A 15,496-nucleotide genomic window follows, 5' to 3' on the forward strand; every position below is an offset into this window, starting at 1 on the left:
GTAGAGACTGGATTATTGTTACTTTGTAAACATTTTTGGCACAATTACCAAAAGCCTTTATTATTTGAATTTGTATTTTAATCGTTAGTGTAGCTTCAAGTTCTATATAGGTTATATTTATCGTATACAAAATTGTTGTCTGGGCTGGAGGAAATTAGTAGTAAGATCGCCTATTTACTTTATTTTTTGTTTGTTATTTCATTCTAGTTTTGCGTTATGGGTTGTGATGTAAGTATTTAAATTATTCGGCTTATGTGTATCACTTAACTCGATTGTTTTATGTTTTTGTAAACTTAGTGCCAGTTATATATAATATATCATTTTTTTTTAAAGGTATAACTATTTTATCAAATAAGAAAATTGCTTCCACGGATTTTCTCTAAGCAAAATTTTATGAAATATATTATATGTAAGTTTTTTTAAAACATAGGCAAACGGGCAGAAGACTCATGTGGTGTAAAGTGAATCCGCCCGCCCATGCACACTTAATGCATTCGCTAATTCGTTAATCGTTACGGCTTTTAAATTCGTACGCTCTTTTCTTGAAAGATGCTGGGTTATTTACTCTCTAAATCAAAATTATTATTTTAATAATATTGATTTAATAAAATAAAACAACAAATTTGCATTCTTTATAATCACAAGAATATCACAAAAAAATATGACTAGAATTTAAAATATTCAACAATTAAATATTACAAAATATTAACTATTTTATAAACTATTTAATAGGTATGATGTATATTTTAATACACCATAATAAAATAGTTTTATACCTATATTCGACCATTAAAAGCTTTCAGAGATCTATCGATTTAGCAATAGGACAGCAATTCGTTGATACTGCATGCTTTATCACAACATTCGCTAACGACAAAATCTCTTTTGCCACGAGACGATAGGCCAAAAGCCTTGGCTTTCTGTGTAGTCATCCAGGGCCAATCGACTTGTGTAGCCTGGTCCTTGTAGTACGGAGGTAAGATTGCATCTGAAAATAGTATTAATAATTTCACTAACTATATACACTATGTCACAAAAATGGATTTTGTCGGGGTCTTTATTTTAGTCTTATTTCTATCCTAATAAGAAATAACGCTTCTTTAACAATTTCTAGCCGAATAATTAAAACGCTGAACTTAGTATATGACTAAATTCAGCTTATGTAATTATAAAATATTACGAACACAAAAGTAGTGACTTAAAACAAATATACTTGAGCATAAACTTCGCCTGAAAATAAGTCTAAGGTTACCTCATTACCAAGCCAGTAAAATCTTTTAAAGGAGGCACTTAGTTCTCAGTGTCTGATCCTCCATAAAACAGTACAAATTCAGCGCTAAGTCTTGTTTCTGAATCTAGTCCCCAGAGTGCCGGTACAATAAACATTGAAGTGAGGCGATCTTTGTGCATTACGACCACTTACTATACATAGATCCGCTTTCCGATCTTTTAAGGCTGGATGGTGCATCGTAGCAGAGGACAGCTAATGTTCTTGCAAGAGTACGTCCGCAGTACATTCGGGAACTGACCTCCTGAAGATTCACGCTTCCACCACCAATATGACCATAGCACTCTGAGATTAGTGCCGCAATGAAAACTACGCTTGAAGGGTGCATCTTGAATTCTAAAAACAACTATATTAAAATACCAATAACCTTTTTCTGCAAATTGATATTTTTACGGTAAACTAAACAGGCCTAAAAACTCAACGTGTATCATACACGGATAGATGATGCCAATAAAAAAACTGAAGACCACAAAACAGATACAGAAACCTATGGTTGAAGTGCTTATTAAAGGCAGGAAATCTTGTACTTTTTTTCATAATTTGTTTTGTTCGCTTGGAACAGGGGAAAATATCACATCTTCGTTGTATATTTTTTTAAACCAAATATTTCGTATCGCAATTATTTATTAAATGAATTATTAAATATGTTTATGCGTTACTTCATAGATAAACGTCTATATTCTCAGGAAAAGCATATAAAATATACTTACTTATAAAGATTTATGTATAAGAACGTTAATTATAATACAATTTAAGAAGTTAAGTATTAAGTTTAATCTTATAGGGATTTTCCCGCAATAAATACTTTTTTTATTACTGATAATGACTCGTGTTGTAAATCATTTTGTTTTATAGAATAAAAAAAAATTATATTATTATTAAACGCAAATTTAAATATAGATATATGCAAGACAAATTCTGATACTCACAGTTCCTTTGAAGTGACTTAGACGAGAGAACACTTTCAAATGTGAGGTAACGTGTGAAATTATGCTATTTTATACGCTCTTTGATGAGGGGTGGCGTATTAATATTCATGTCGTCTGGATCACCGAGTAATTGACTAATGAGAATGAAAATCAACCTTGATAGCTTAATGTCAATGTCTAAGAAGCCGTTGCTTTAATTAAAAATGAATTTATCATTCTAAATTTCACCAACATCACCTTGATGGCTGAAAATCTTCCACAGTCCGTTTTACAAGGCATTTTCTTTTGCGAACTGAGCAACTGAAAAAACCCAGAGAGATGGGACCTCCAACTATTCAAAATTCGAGGGTAGTCCCTTAAAGGCCGGAAAAGCACCCACTAAAAACGGGATGACTGCCCTTTTGGGCGTCCCACAGGCTCATTTGCCCCCTTATTATATTTAAAAAAATTGTGGGTAGTTGTGCCAGACTTCCATTATTTGGTAGTGTTGTCCAAAATAATTGAAGATTTTTGGATCTTTATATTACTAGACTAACAAGCCCGCTTCACACGGGCAACCCTAAACTTAATAATCATATGACTAAACCTTCTTTAATCATTAATCAGTAAAAACTGCAACAAATTCCGTGCAGTAGTTTTTGAGTTTATGGTGAACAGAGACATAGAAGTGGCGGAGGACTTTTTTTATATACTGTAAAAGTTACACATATTATGATGTCACTAAGTTGTTTGTAGGTTAAAAGTTTTATATATCTATCACCAAAAAGTAGTGTTCGTTTTTAAAGCTACCGTTTTCTTCTTTCAATTCCAAAAATGTGTGAAAATATTATTATGTCACTGAGTGACTTAAGGCAATAGGTACGTTTCGATACTTAATTAATAAATATTAAATTAATTAATAATTAAATAAATTACATACAATATATTAATAAAATAACCGAACTTCTTAATTAAATAGCAACCTTGCATTGTTATTTTATGCATCCTAAAAGTGTAGATATGTTATTAAAGACACGGCAGCAAAAATCAAAATCGTTGTTTTGTCTCTTTATTATTAAATTTCATATTCCACAATGTTGGTAGAATTTTATTAAATGCTATCTATATACTATCAACATAAAGCTCATAGCGTTTGACGTGTTTAATGAAACGAGGGAATTAATTGAAATGACGCTGTGTAGCCAACTGTACATTGATTTGTACTGAAATGTTTTCCTATTTTGAGTATGATTAAATTTTTGAGAGGCATAGACATCAGCTAGGGACCTGGTGAGTATTTAAGTATTCGATTACGTATTTCGTATAACTACAAATTTAAGTTCGGATCAATACGACAAAATTTTCTTAGTGAATTAAGGTCGATTCGAAGTCGGCGATTTTAAGCTAGGGGTTAAAATCTTTAAAAAAACATCAATACTGAATAATTTGCTCGTGTCTATAAGGCATTGACATCACAGGGGATAGTTGAAGAAATCTAAAAAATTGCTATACTAAATCATTTGCTCGTAGTTGTAAATGAGTCCTTTCGATTTATTAGAACCCCCTGAATACCCCCTGACCTTAAACATTACAGTTCGTTGAAGTCCGCGCGAATAACAGGAGTATTGGGTATTTTAGCTAATGACTATGCGGCGTGTGCGTGCCTGTGTGTGCAAATTATTTATTTCAATTAATATTTAGTAAACCTTTTAATTAATGCTTTACCCAAGCGTCACTTAAAAGAAAAAATCCAAAGCTTTCGGAATATCAGTGGTTTGGGTGTCTGCCTCATTTATGGTTTTTTTATACGCACTATACAGAAATAAAATGTCAAAATGAAATGAAATGTCAAAGGGACACATAAGAGCAAATCATATATCACACTTTTTAGTGCGTTTGTAACACTTTTGAAGTTATATTAATAGAAAACGCAGTGCTACGATCGTGGAAGGATATTTTTCTGCGATCGTTCGCAAGGTTTTTGGACGAACGCAAAATAAATATAGATCTGCCAAGCGAACATTTCATATTTATATTTTTGTTTTCTTAAAATTGTTGAATTATATACTTAATAATTTGAGAAGTCAAAATCCTAGATGTCTTCCTTTTTTTTCATTTCATTCATTGTTTCATTTTTCAGTGGCTGTCAATTGACAACGCAGCGCTACCATGGTGGCAGAAGTGGTCCTTATTATTCCTTATCGTATAATTATCGCTATTAAAAAAGTCTGCTATTTTTTTCGCATTTTATTATATTAATAATTATCAGAAATTAATAATTGAGGTATTTTATTATTTCGCTTCCTTAATATTAATACAAGGCCCTAACTCTTGGTAAAGTGCGACTTGAATGAAATTCTCTAGTGTTGCGTTGAGAAAGAAAAAAGAACAAAATGGTAAAAATATTTGCGCCTGTCTCACACCACTTCGTTGCCTCATAATCATACTGCTGCTGTTGATCATACTGCTACAAGTTACTGATTAAAAAAATGTCCATATTTAAATAAGATTTTCAAATGTTGCGCAATTCGGATTCGTATCCTTCTATAACAGGTTAGTTTCGTTACAGCCGTTAAGGATTCCGTTAAGGTCCACCTGCCTACTTCGACCGCAGAAGGCTCACTCTTCTCCACTTCATCAGCCATTACATTTACTAGTCATTAATTTTTCATCTGTAGAAAATTTTTTTTTTATATATTTCTTATTTTATTATGTATAGAATCTTTCTCACATAGTCTGTTTTCTGTACTTTTAATGCGATGTTCTGACAGATGACAGACATCTGTGGTAATGTGATGTAAATTGTAAAGTAAACATCACAAGAAATTCTTAAGAAAATTAGAAAGGCGATCACATCAACTTAATTATTATTCTGCACCTTATCTTACCGTTATGTCCCAGTTTCTCGTCAGTACCGTTTCAAAACACCAAGAATTAATACTTGTGACCACTGACCAGTATATTCTTTAAAAATGTTAAATATTCTCGACCTAGGATTTCTTAGCTTAGCCTTTATGGTTGCCTTTACCGGTTTCCTTATTAATCATTATGAGAAGCACGTCCCGGCATTTATCATAAAAGGATTTAAATACGGTGCTTTTGCGTATCAAGGTTCTGGTGCTAATTACTTACAAATAATTGAAGTTCCAAAGGCACTTTACAGACATTTTTATGCTTTCTCTTCTATATTTAGTATTTCAACTTTAGTGTATGCAGTTTTAGTATATTACTATGAATTTACTGTCCATAAATATTTACTCTTTATTCTGAAGCTGATCTTAGAACAGGATGAAGCATCAGGTAAGAATTAATATCATTAAATTAAGTTACACTTATTATTATATCAAGTAAGACCAACATATTATGAAAAAAATATTTACATTACTCATTAATTCTTATTTGTTAACTACTGATACCTTACTTAAATAAAATTTTAATTACCGATACTAAAAACTTAAAAGATTGCCTAAATGTAGGTTTCTCTGTTCAATTAAGTTTTAAAAATATAGATAATGCACCATATAATGTTATCTTTACAGAATTTGTCTTAAAATTTTTAGATTTAAACATTGGCTTATACAAAAGGGAGGCTGGATTACCTATTCCAAGTTCTAGGCTTTTAGAAAATTCACATAGTGGCCTAGGTAGACCTGCATAATAAACCGAAATGGGCCTATGATCCTATGATATGTATTTGTGTTATCTCTGTTTACAGTATCTGCTGCAGCTGTATGCATAGCACTGTCCCTACTGACTTTGCAATGTTTTAGAAGGTGTTATGAAACATATTTCCTTCAAGTCTTTGCCAAGGAGAGCAAGATGAACTTAAGCCACTACATAGCTGGGCTTGTTCATTATTTTGCTGTGATTATTGCAGCTGTAGGACAAGGTCCTTTATTTTGTGGTAAGAAAAGACCCTATTATGTTACATTAATAACTAGAGAAGAAGAAGAAACATTTAATTAATTAAAATTGTTATTGTCTTATAATATTTTTTTCCAGGTAGTCAAGATAGAGAAAAAATTGTGTGGATTGATAAAAGAACAAAACTGTTGGCAATCCCATGCATATTGATGTTTACATGGGCATTTTATGAACAGTATAAAACAAACATTATTTTTGCAAATTTGAGAAAAGACAAATCAGGAAATGTTATAACAGAAACCCATAAAATTCCCCATGGACGGTTATTTAATCACATTTCTAGCCCACATAGACTTTGTGAAATTATAATTTATACAGTATTAATAGCCTTAATACCTACAAAAACATATTTTTGCATTTATGTGTGGGTCTTATGCAATCAGGTACGCTAACTTAACATTTTATTTTTTTCTTGTTCTCATAGTAGTTCTAACAAGTTAAATCAGTATCATGAATTTAATGTATTTGCAAATTTAACTTTTAACACAGCTCTAATAATAGTTTTTGATTTCAGATTCAGACTGCAATCCATGCACATGTTTGGTATAAAAATACATTTAAAGAGTATCCCTTAAAGCGAGATGCTATTTTTCCAGGAATTCTATAGTAAAAGATTTATTTATATAATATATTGAAAACTAAAAATATAGTTTTATAACATTTGTTATTTTATTTTTTATGTAAATAATCTGATAACATAGATTTAAAATAATACCATCAAATCAAATAATTTGTTTAATTTATTTAAAACAAACACTTTAATTTACTTACAAATTATAGTAGTAGTAATAAATAGGTAGATCTTGCCACCTTAGTGACTACAAACACTGTAAACTTCTATCTTCTATCTGAATAAGAAACTGGAAAAAAAGGTAAGTAGAGATTTATAATTAGATTATCTTGTATGCGGCAAAAGATTAACTGGATGAAAACATAAAATTTTAATGTATTTATTTTTATAGTTAACCACACCAATATAATAATTGTTAAAAGAGATTTAATATCTTCATATAGTAAATTTTATTATCAGTTTTGTTATAACAAACACTTTGAAACTAAGTAGCAGACTCAAAACTTACACTGAGTGTTACTTCCTTATGTCAAATACATATTGGATTTGACATACTTAGCTCTTAATATTTGATGTACTGGTCATGGTTTCTCTATACTATATTTAAATTAATTTGATGTCATAATGAAAAGTTATCGACTATGTGAGTTATCTTACCTATAAGGGTACCCCTGGGTCTTTGATCTAAACACAGACAGCAGCAATGAAAAGAAAACACAAACAAGTACTAGTCCAACTACAGACTGAAACCGCCGTTTCTTTCCTTCTTGGGGAGTTTTTGCTTCAGTGCCTTTTACTCCACCAGCCGATTCTATCATTAAGATCATACCAACCACTACAGCAGCATCTAAGATGGAATTAAGGAACTCATTGATATTAAATATTATTTTAGTTTGTGACTTAGAACTGAAAATTCTAAACTTCTTTATTTTGAAGCACTTTAAATTGGTAAAAAGATGTTGTCTACTCAACTGAAATGTTAAAAAATATAGATGTCCCATTCTGCATAAAAATACTGTAATATAAATAAGCGTCACTTGATTGAAACTAATAGTATGATTGAAAATATAGATTATTTTAGTTAGGTTTTAAATGCATTAATTATAAACGTAAAAAAAATGTGTTCAATGTGTTTTAAAAATTTGGATATAAATAATAATAAAAATCACGGAGTACCTGTGAATATCAGTTGATATTATATATGTATAAAAAAATTGTTTGCTATTTAAGTAGCAGCCTACTCAGTCTTAAAACTCTTTACACGGCACTTATTATCAACCATAATATTTTGAGTGGGATTTTCCAACAAAAAGAAAAGGATACTTAATGCAGCAACAATGTAGCTTTCTAACACAAACTGTCCATGTGAGCCACTATTAATGTAAACTGGTCCACTCTTGGTTCTATGGTAGAAGGGAGGGCCTCTGATCTGGTTCCACATCTGTCCAGAAACCATAGCAAAGCAGAAAAATAGAGCAGCAACTGCCCACATTTGTTTGTTGTACAAAAACTCCAAGTTGTTGCGCCTTAGATATAAGAATGCAGCCACAAGCACAAATAGTAAAGTAAATGCAACTGCACCTGAGTAGTTTGGAGGTCTAAATACTCTTATCTGTAAAAAAATTGTGATCATTAATTTATTATAAATAATTATTTCAGAGCAAAACAATCAGATAAATCATAATATTTAAATTAATTAACAACAAAGAAACTGTTGGTACTAAGTTAGAGTTACATAAAGTGCCTTTAATACATAATGGACAGTATGTTGTCTAATATTTTCTTTTATTGACTATTAACAATAAGATTCAAAGACATAACAGAAAAAATACCTGCACGTCAGTCCTATCATTTATCCATTTGCCTATAGCTTCAGCATGAATACCAGCTCTTTCAAAATCCATAGAATCTGCAGGTTTTGGCTTTCCTTTTGCAGGAAAGTGCATAATTACAGGGGCTGTATTCAATCTTAACTGAAACATGAAATAGGTACTCAGCAAAATGTTATGATACCTTTTATCATTGGAGGTATTATACACTTACCATTTGGAAAATATCAGATCCCTCATCAAAATCAACCATGCCGAAGAAGAGTTTATTTGTATAAGATTGGGAATATCTAAAGGAGTTGGCGACTAATAGATACTCATCATAGACGTGCTGACATATAGCGCAGCGACGCGACGGTGCCATAGCAGTGAACATTACTATGAAAGAATAGTCTCTAGGTGGTGATTTCACATACTCCTTAAATCTGTTCAAATTCAACGGAATTATTGAGGTCTTAGCTGTGAAATCTGTAAGCTGTTGTACCTTTTCTTCGAGCTGTAAATACAACAAAATTGTTATCTAAAGTAGTTGAAACTTTACCGGCCCTACGAAACTAATAGAGCACACACATACCTTAACTCGATTTTGAGCGTGTGTCTTAGAATAGGTAAGGATGGCACACACAAAAAGTAAAAGTTTAAACTTCATTTTCTCTCACTAAAATGTCTAAAAGGAACGAATAAACAAATTAATGTAATTCTTAACACACACAGCCAATTAATACTCGCCAGCCAGCCAACTCGTAAACGTTACAAAATATGTCAATGTCAAATGATTGCTATTTCTATAATCAATGTCTACGTCAACCTTCTTCTTCTTTATCTATAGACAGTGGGCTGTAAATATCACATGATTTTAAGCTAGAATCTATCAAGTTATTATTTCCAAGAGCTGCAAGTCTTTTCAATAAATAAATTCAAATCGTTCAAATCAAAAGTAAAGCTAGCCTATTATAATATAAATATGTTGGGTGGTAAATTAATATCAAATAAAATATTGCATAAGTTGATAAAAAATGCTATGCAAGGACTTTACTGCGGCAGTCCTTGAGTGGAACACGTTTTTCATTATTATTTATTAACTATTAATTACTTAAAGATGTTATGTGGAACATGGTGTAAAGGTTGCAGCTCCTTACAAACATTTTGTTAAACATAAAATTTGGTGGTTTAAAAGAATGGTGTAGAGTTAATTGCCAGTTCTCCTCCCCATAAAGCCTATAGAATATTAGATGCATAGGGAGATGACTCGCTAGTCGCTAGCCCTTACCACGAAGGAGAAAGCCGATCTTTTGAGCTGTCTTCCTGTGTCCAACTCGATTGAATGACCAAGGAAGAACACTACTGATTATTTTTCGGTGTGATACTTCGAAGTCGGGAATCATATTCTGACAACGGGCTATCCTTAAACGTCTATCTTCTTTGGACTTAAGTCGAGCCTGCGAGCCTCTTTCCAATTGTGCTTCAGAGTTGGCTTGACACTATCCTGAAGTGCTGAAAGCCCTCTTCAATACATCCGATCGTGATTGTCAGTAAAACTTTAATCGTGGTCGCTCAGCTTCCTTCCTTTCTTAATAATTAGAATTAATTAACAATACAATAGTTGACCTGTAAAGTAGTTTTATTCTAAGAGTACATTGTCTTCACATATATTTATTTACCTAACTAATGTACATATACAATAGTGTTAATCCTATTCTAAAAGAGTGAGCGTGGAGTTTCTTGACCAATCTTCTCCACACGAAACGGTCTTTTGGAAGGCGAAACCAGAATCATCTTTATATTTTACTAGCTACTTCCGCAAACTTCGTTTCTTCTTAATGCCTAGCCTACCTTTTTAGTACATGCCAACATGGAACATTTTGCTATGCTACCCCCTTTTTTTGGTTGATTTTTTACACCTTGTGTCCGAAACACCCTAATATCTTACGGAACCCTATTTTTGTTCAAAATTAAATATAGCCTATATAACACGTGGATAATGTAGCTTTCGAATGGTGAAAGAATTTTTAAAATCGGTCCAGTAGTTTTTGAGCCTATTCATTACAAACAAACAAGTTTTTCTCTTTATAATATTGGTGTAGATTAAACGTTCAAAAGTGCCATTTTACCTCTAACGACGAATATGGGAGGATCCATTATCAAGCCATCGACTGGGAGACAGCGGCCACTATGCATTGATTTACAAACGAGTTAAAAGTTATCCTAAAACTTTTGGTACTATCTACGAATGACCAGTTCTACATTTAACCAGTTGTGGTTGATACAAAATTACTTACAACATCTTCATACACCCGAACCCAATAATTAATCGTCTCGGATTGAAAACAATCTGAGATCTGACCGTGACAGTAGATCGATCTTCTATCTGCAACCCAATAACCAAACCCTACGAAGACATTCCATTTTTGGCGACAGATAGAAGAATGCAATCTCTTCCCTCTTTTTGGCCCAATTCTTCTTATATCAGGTCCGGTTAATTCAACGTCCTAGCACTAACATAGTTTTAGCTTATTTTTGGTAGACGGACTTTAATTTAGTGTTAATGTTGACGATCTACATTTGTGGTTGAATATACAAAAAGACGCACGCAGTCCCGTCGCTTTCAAATCGCCAATGTGGTATGCTAAATAAATTCCTACAATTTATATTTCTTACTAAATAGATTATAGTGTTAAATGTCCAGAGATTTTGTACAAATTAATGCCAGTCGAGGGTAGTTATCTTTGTTGTAAACAGTACATACATACTGGTAGTATGCTTTGAAAAATGATTATCTGCGGTTTAAATTTTTGTATCAGAATGAAGATGTCAATATTAGTATTTTCGTCCTATTCATGCATACAAGTTTTACAAGTAATGGCTTATAAATGATAATTATTATAGAATATTGAATCATCACTTTTTACAGGGGAAGGAAAATGAGCCAACTAAAACACTCGATTCATAATTTACAGTACTTTTCAAAATATTTTATTAACACAATTCATTCAATAACACCGAAGATTATAACATTCTCTAACATGGAACCTAAAATAAAATACAATGTTACCTAATTGTATTTAGTTTACTTACCAATTTATAATTCATTCAAACATCATTTCGACTATGAGGTATACATAAAAATATCTTGAATATATTTCACATAGTAAGTCATCAGAAACATTATAATAATTATTAATATAATTTGTTAAATATAATACGACAGTGCGGTGTCATGAAGCATCTGTTTCTTAACATTAAGTATCTTGTTCGCTCATTTTGAAGATCAAGGTAAATAAAACACACAAACAATTAAGTAGAAACAAAATAGTATGGAATGTACAAATCATGTTTATTAACTGATCCCTGGCAATACATTGTTTGTGACTGGCTCATTCATTTTGGATAATACAATAGCGGTACATTAAACAGAATGGATAAGTACACCCACTGTGACAAAGCTGTAGACAGCATGTTATACAAGCCAGGTAACACCTAACTGCCCAGAAGACATTGGTACACAGTACCCTGCAGGTTCAACAGTTTATAAATTATATCAATATAACTCGTTTGGACTTAATTTTCTACTCTAACTGTACATTAGTTTCGCCTTAATGCTAAAATAATCTAAAATTGATATCGTCTGTCGTTCGCGATGGGTGGTCACGCAACTCAACTGATATGTTGTATCAGCCGCAAAATAAGATGGGATAAAGGCAAATAAATTAAGAATAAATAATTTAGATGTCGCTCGGTAGTCCAGGTGTAATTGTGTTTAAAGAGTTCGCGTCTCGGGGCGCGGCGCAGTCGCAGCATCGAAACCGCGTCGAGCCGGAGATATGCGAATGGGAGAGTTAATTGGGATAAGTTCTACACAGAAGATGCCTCAGAGCACTATGCAAAGCGTATACTACCGGCGACGATGTGCGCGAGACCGAAAACTGAGCATAGATTAGGAGTTGAGACATAGAGCTCAGAGGCATGTTGCGGAGAGTGTGCGCGCAGAATTTATTGTTTCGTGTAAAGATAGATGGCGACGATAAGTCCGTAAAGACCCAATACCTCAGCGAAAATGAGGATAAGGATCATACCGACGAATAATCTAGGTTGTTGGGCTGTACCACGCACGCCAGCATCACCCACTATGCCTATGGCGAAACCGGCAGCTAGACCTGAGAAACCGACAGCGAGACCTGCGCCCAAGTGGATGAAACCTCTGAAAAATTAAAACAAATTGTAAATAAAATTGATCCCCTAGAATAAAAAAACAATCCAATGTATGATTCAGACATTATTTAAAGTAAAGTGCCAAGTGTAGTTGTCTTTCATTTCATTTTTTTTTATTGATAAAATATTGAATATTTATATTATCGAGACAATTTCCAAAGAGTTTGATTTTGACCTTGTATAAATAAGATAATTTATCAAGTCCTTCAAACTACAACTAATATAACTAGAGATGCTGCTAGCTTGGTAAAATCACAATTTAGTTTGTGTACAACATGACAACTTTTTAAAATATAAATATTTATATAAAGTATTCTGCATCATATTCTTAGATTCTTCAGTGAGTCTGAAGTTTCAGATATCAAAATCAAAGTCTAGTAAAACTAGGATTAAATTAGTTATTATTGTAATTGCTGTAATTGTTTTTACCTGAAGAGAGAGTAAGTTGCTGATGATTCCAAGGAACCAGCAATCAGGACAGCCACAACCAAACCGTAAATGGCGATAATACCAGCCATGACAACGGGAATGATGGACTTCATAATAAGTTCAGGCCTCATCACCGACATGGCGGCAATACCTGTGCCTGACTTGGCTGTTCCATATGCAGCTCCCAGCGCTGGAATCATATAAGACAAGAATAAGTATGTTATTTAAATATAGATATATTGTTAGTTAGCAAAGTCATTTGTGAATTCTTAAAATGATTATAATTTTAATAGGAAAGGACAGAAAGTTGTTTAACTATGGTACAAGTTCTATTAATACAAAAAAAATGTAAGTCTTATTAAGTTATAGGCACTTCCAATGGAAATAAGGTAACCATGGTATTCATATAATAAGAGCTGATAAAGTAGATAATTATTAATAACTAGTGGTGAATTATAACTAATGACATTTAAGTAACTCTCATGTTTCTTAACAGTAATAATATAAGATTAAGATCAAATAAATAATATTGCAAAAATATGCAATTTCCTAAATCAATAGTGACCCAATTTATGAAAAACAGGTCAAACATCTCATCTCTCTATATACTATGAATGAATATAAATTTTAATGATTTCTTACACATAAATTAAATGAATGATTGAGTTATAAACTCAAATTGGTTTAGAATGAAACACTATAATACTTAAGACTAAATATTATTACTAGTTTAAAGAATAATCATTTTTTTAGACAGATAATCAGTTAACCATTGCAGAATCTTATATAAATTGGAAAAAAGTTCAAGGCAAGAACTTTAAATGAAAGTATGTATTTTAATTATCATACTGCATGTTCAAATCCATTGTTCTTAGATAAAAAAACAAAATGCAATAAGAAAATTGACTTGCTGTTTCTCTTGCTCAGAGAACTTTGTCCTCTTAAGGATAATACGATCAAGAAGTATAATTTCAAGTAAGGTGATGGTGTAAGGATGTGAACATGTGACTTAATAACTATGTCAATAGTCATGTGACATAACTGGTCACTTAAGTAACATAATTTTAAGTAGTTAAATTATTTGTATGCTGTCGCTAATCTAATCAAAGATACTACTGTGTATTTTAACTGACACAATCTGTTAACTGCTATCTAAATAATTTTCTCACTATAATTTATGAAACAAATATATAGATGTACAAAATCCATTAAGCATGATCTAGCATTTGATAATTGGAGTTTAATAGAATATAAATTATTTTGTTATATATGGCTCAATAAACTCAGGTTATGAACCCATGATCAATCACATGATTCAAGTTATCAATCATGTGATGGACAATTTTGTATTGTTTTATTATCAGAATGGCTTCCCATAGCAGTAGAGCTAAAGAGAAAATCATATTTACTGATTACAACCCAATTTACCAGTTACGAAAATTATGCAAGATATCTTTAAGAAACGATATCTCAACTAGATACATAATATAAAATAAAAAACTGGCACAACTGGACTAACGTCAACTACAATGCTACCAACATTCATTTACTACTTTATCAATAATCACATGACTAATCTGAACTACCCAAGTTTTAACCCTATATTGCAACGCCTACTACATACACCCTTATACCAATAACCGTCATATTCTATTGCAAATTAGCTTATTCCGAGAGCCTACGTAAGCGACGATTTAGCATATGCCACAAGGTGCGGCTGCTCCTAAATTTAGGACGCCTAAAATAGCTGAGTTCTTATTTATATAGTTTATATCATTAGAATAATATACAAGAATGAGCTGATATTCCTTGAGATAAACTTTGAGAAACGAATAAAAAATTAAGTAACTTAGAAATAAGATGAGATCGAAACAGCCATTCCAACAATCGTACTATACATACCGCTAAAGATAATAGCTGACGCCGCCCCCATAACTCCAAAGAAAGGTCCATAAACGGGATTTGCTTCGGCCATTTTGAATGTGTTGTGTGGAAGTATTTACAGGTCCCAAAAATGTGATGACTATCTGCACACACTCACTCCACGAAACTATTTTAGCACAGACAAATATGGCTCAAGCTTTGCCGACTCAATAGAATGGGTCATATGACGATTGATGTTCAAGGCAGAGCTCGATATGCCTCAACTTCTGATTGGCGTTGTGACGCTATTTCCGAAATGCGCAACCAATCCTGAGCTGGGAATTTTATAGTGACGTTACTCATTTCATTGATGTGGATCGCTGGCCAGCAAATTCCTTCTGCGCATGTCCGAATAAAATTTTGACTCCTTTTATTAGATAAATATCATCTGATATTAATAACCAAAAACTTTTAG

General features: G+C 32.3%; 4 protein-coding genes across 4 annotated transcripts; 1 reads left to right on the plus strand and 3 right to left on the minus strand.

The window, feature by feature from the left end:
- Positions 1-767: 767 nt before the first annotated feature.
- On the minus strand, positions 768-2,250 carry LOC110999357 (insulin-related peptide 4-like). Its single transcript, XM_022268372.2, has 3 exons — positions 2,218-2,250; positions 1,424-1,624; positions 768-988 (listed from the first exon to the last, which is right to left on the minus strand). Exons 2-3 carry the CDS (start codon positions 1,614-1,616, stop codon positions 816-818), a joined length of 366 nt encoding a protein of 121 aa, XP_022124064.1. The 5' UTR covers positions 1,617-1,624; positions 2,218-2,250; the 3' UTR covers positions 768-815.
- A 2,738-nt stretch (positions 2,251-4,988) lies between these two features.
- LOC110999351 (polyprenol reductase) lies at positions 4,989-6,782 on the plus strand. Its single transcript, XM_022268365.2, has 4 exons — positions 4,989-5,496; positions 5,912-6,100; positions 6,199-6,503; positions 6,635-6,782. Exons 1-4 carry the CDS (start codon positions 5,169-5,171, stop codon positions 6,725-6,727), a joined length of 915 nt encoding a protein of 304 aa, XP_022124057.1. The 5' UTR covers positions 4,989-5,168; the 3' UTR covers positions 6,728-6,782.
- A 60-nt stretch (positions 6,783-6,842) lies between these two features.
- Positions 6,843-9,284, minus strand: LOC110999350 (tumor suppressor candidate 3). Its single transcript, XM_022268364.2, has 6 exons — positions 9,095-9,284; positions 8,735-9,016; positions 8,524-8,664; positions 8,015-8,303; positions 7,349-7,538; positions 6,843-6,980 (listed from the first exon to the last, which is right to left on the minus strand). The coding sequence occupies exons 1-6, from the start codon at positions 9,167-9,169 to the stop codon at positions 6,965-6,967; spliced, it is 993 nt and encodes a 330-aa protein (XP_022124056.1). The 5' UTR covers positions 9,170-9,284; the 3' UTR covers positions 6,843-6,964.
- Positions 9,285-11,833: 2,549 nt separating this feature from the next.
- On the minus strand, positions 11,834-15,283 carry LOC110999349 (V-type proton ATPase 16 kDa proteolipid subunit). Its single transcript, XM_022268363.2, has 3 exons — positions 15,061-15,283; positions 13,159-13,348; positions 11,834-12,718 (listed from the first exon to the last, which is right to left on the minus strand). Exons 1-3 carry the CDS (start codon positions 15,131-15,133, stop codon positions 12,511-12,513), a joined length of 471 nt encoding a protein of 156 aa, XP_022124055.1. The 5' UTR covers positions 15,134-15,283; the 3' UTR covers positions 11,834-12,510.
- Between the last annotated feature and the right edge of the window lie 213 nt (positions 15,284-15,496).

The sequence above is a fragment of the Pieris rapae genome, chromosome 18 (genome assembly GCF_905147795.1).
Source record: "Pieris rapae chromosome 18, ilPieRapa1.1, whole genome shotgun sequence".
NCBI lineage: Eukaryota > Metazoa > Arthropoda > Insecta > Lepidoptera > Pieridae > Pieris > Pieris rapae.

Bases quoted from the DNA above. Each gene is read 5' to 3' on its own strand.
- LOC110999357 (XM_022268372.2), bottom strand. From the start codon at position 1,616: ATGCACCCTTCAAGCGTAGTTTTCATTGCGGCACTAATCTCAGAGTGC. The intron at 989-1,423 runs GTAAGTGGTCGT...TACTATTTTCAG, and splicing joins GGAAAGCGGATCTATGTATA to ATGCAATCTTACCTCCGTAC.
- LOC110999351 (XM_022268365.2), top strand. From the start codon at position 5,169: ATGTTAAATATTCTCGACCTAGGATTTCTTAGCTTAGCCTTTATGGTT. The intron at 5,497-5,911 runs GTAAGAATTAAT...CTCTGTTTACAG, and splicing joins AGAACAGGATGAAGCATCAG to TATCTGCTGCAGCTGTATGC. The intron at 6,504-6,634 runs GTACGCTAACTT...TTTTGATTTCAG, and splicing joins TGTGGGTCTTATGCAATCAG to ATTCAGACTGCAATCCATGC.
- LOC110999350 (XM_022268364.2), bottom strand. From the start codon at position 9,169: ATGAAGTTTAAACTTTTACTTTTTGTGTGTGCCATCCTTACCTATTCT. The intron at 8,665-8,734 runs GTAAGTGTATAA...TTCATGTTTCAG, and splicing joins GATCTGATATTTTCCAAATG to TTAAGATTGAATACAGCCCC. The intron at 8,304-8,523 runs GTATTTTTTCTG...ATTTTTTTACAG, and splicing joins ATGATAGGACTGACGTGCAG to ATAAGAGTATTTAGACCTCC.
- LOC110999349 (XM_022268363.2), bottom strand. From the start codon at position 15,133: ATGGCCGAAGCAAATCCCGTTTATGGACCTTTCTTTGGAGTTATGGGG. The intron at 13,349-15,060 runs GTATGTATAGTA...ATATGATTCCAG, and splicing joins GTCAGCTATTATCTTTAGCG to CGCTGGGAGCTGCATATGGA. The intron at 12,719-13,158 runs GTAAAAACAATT...TTAATTTTTCAG, and splicing joins GCAACTTACTCTCTCTTCAG to AGGTTTCATCCACTTGGGCG.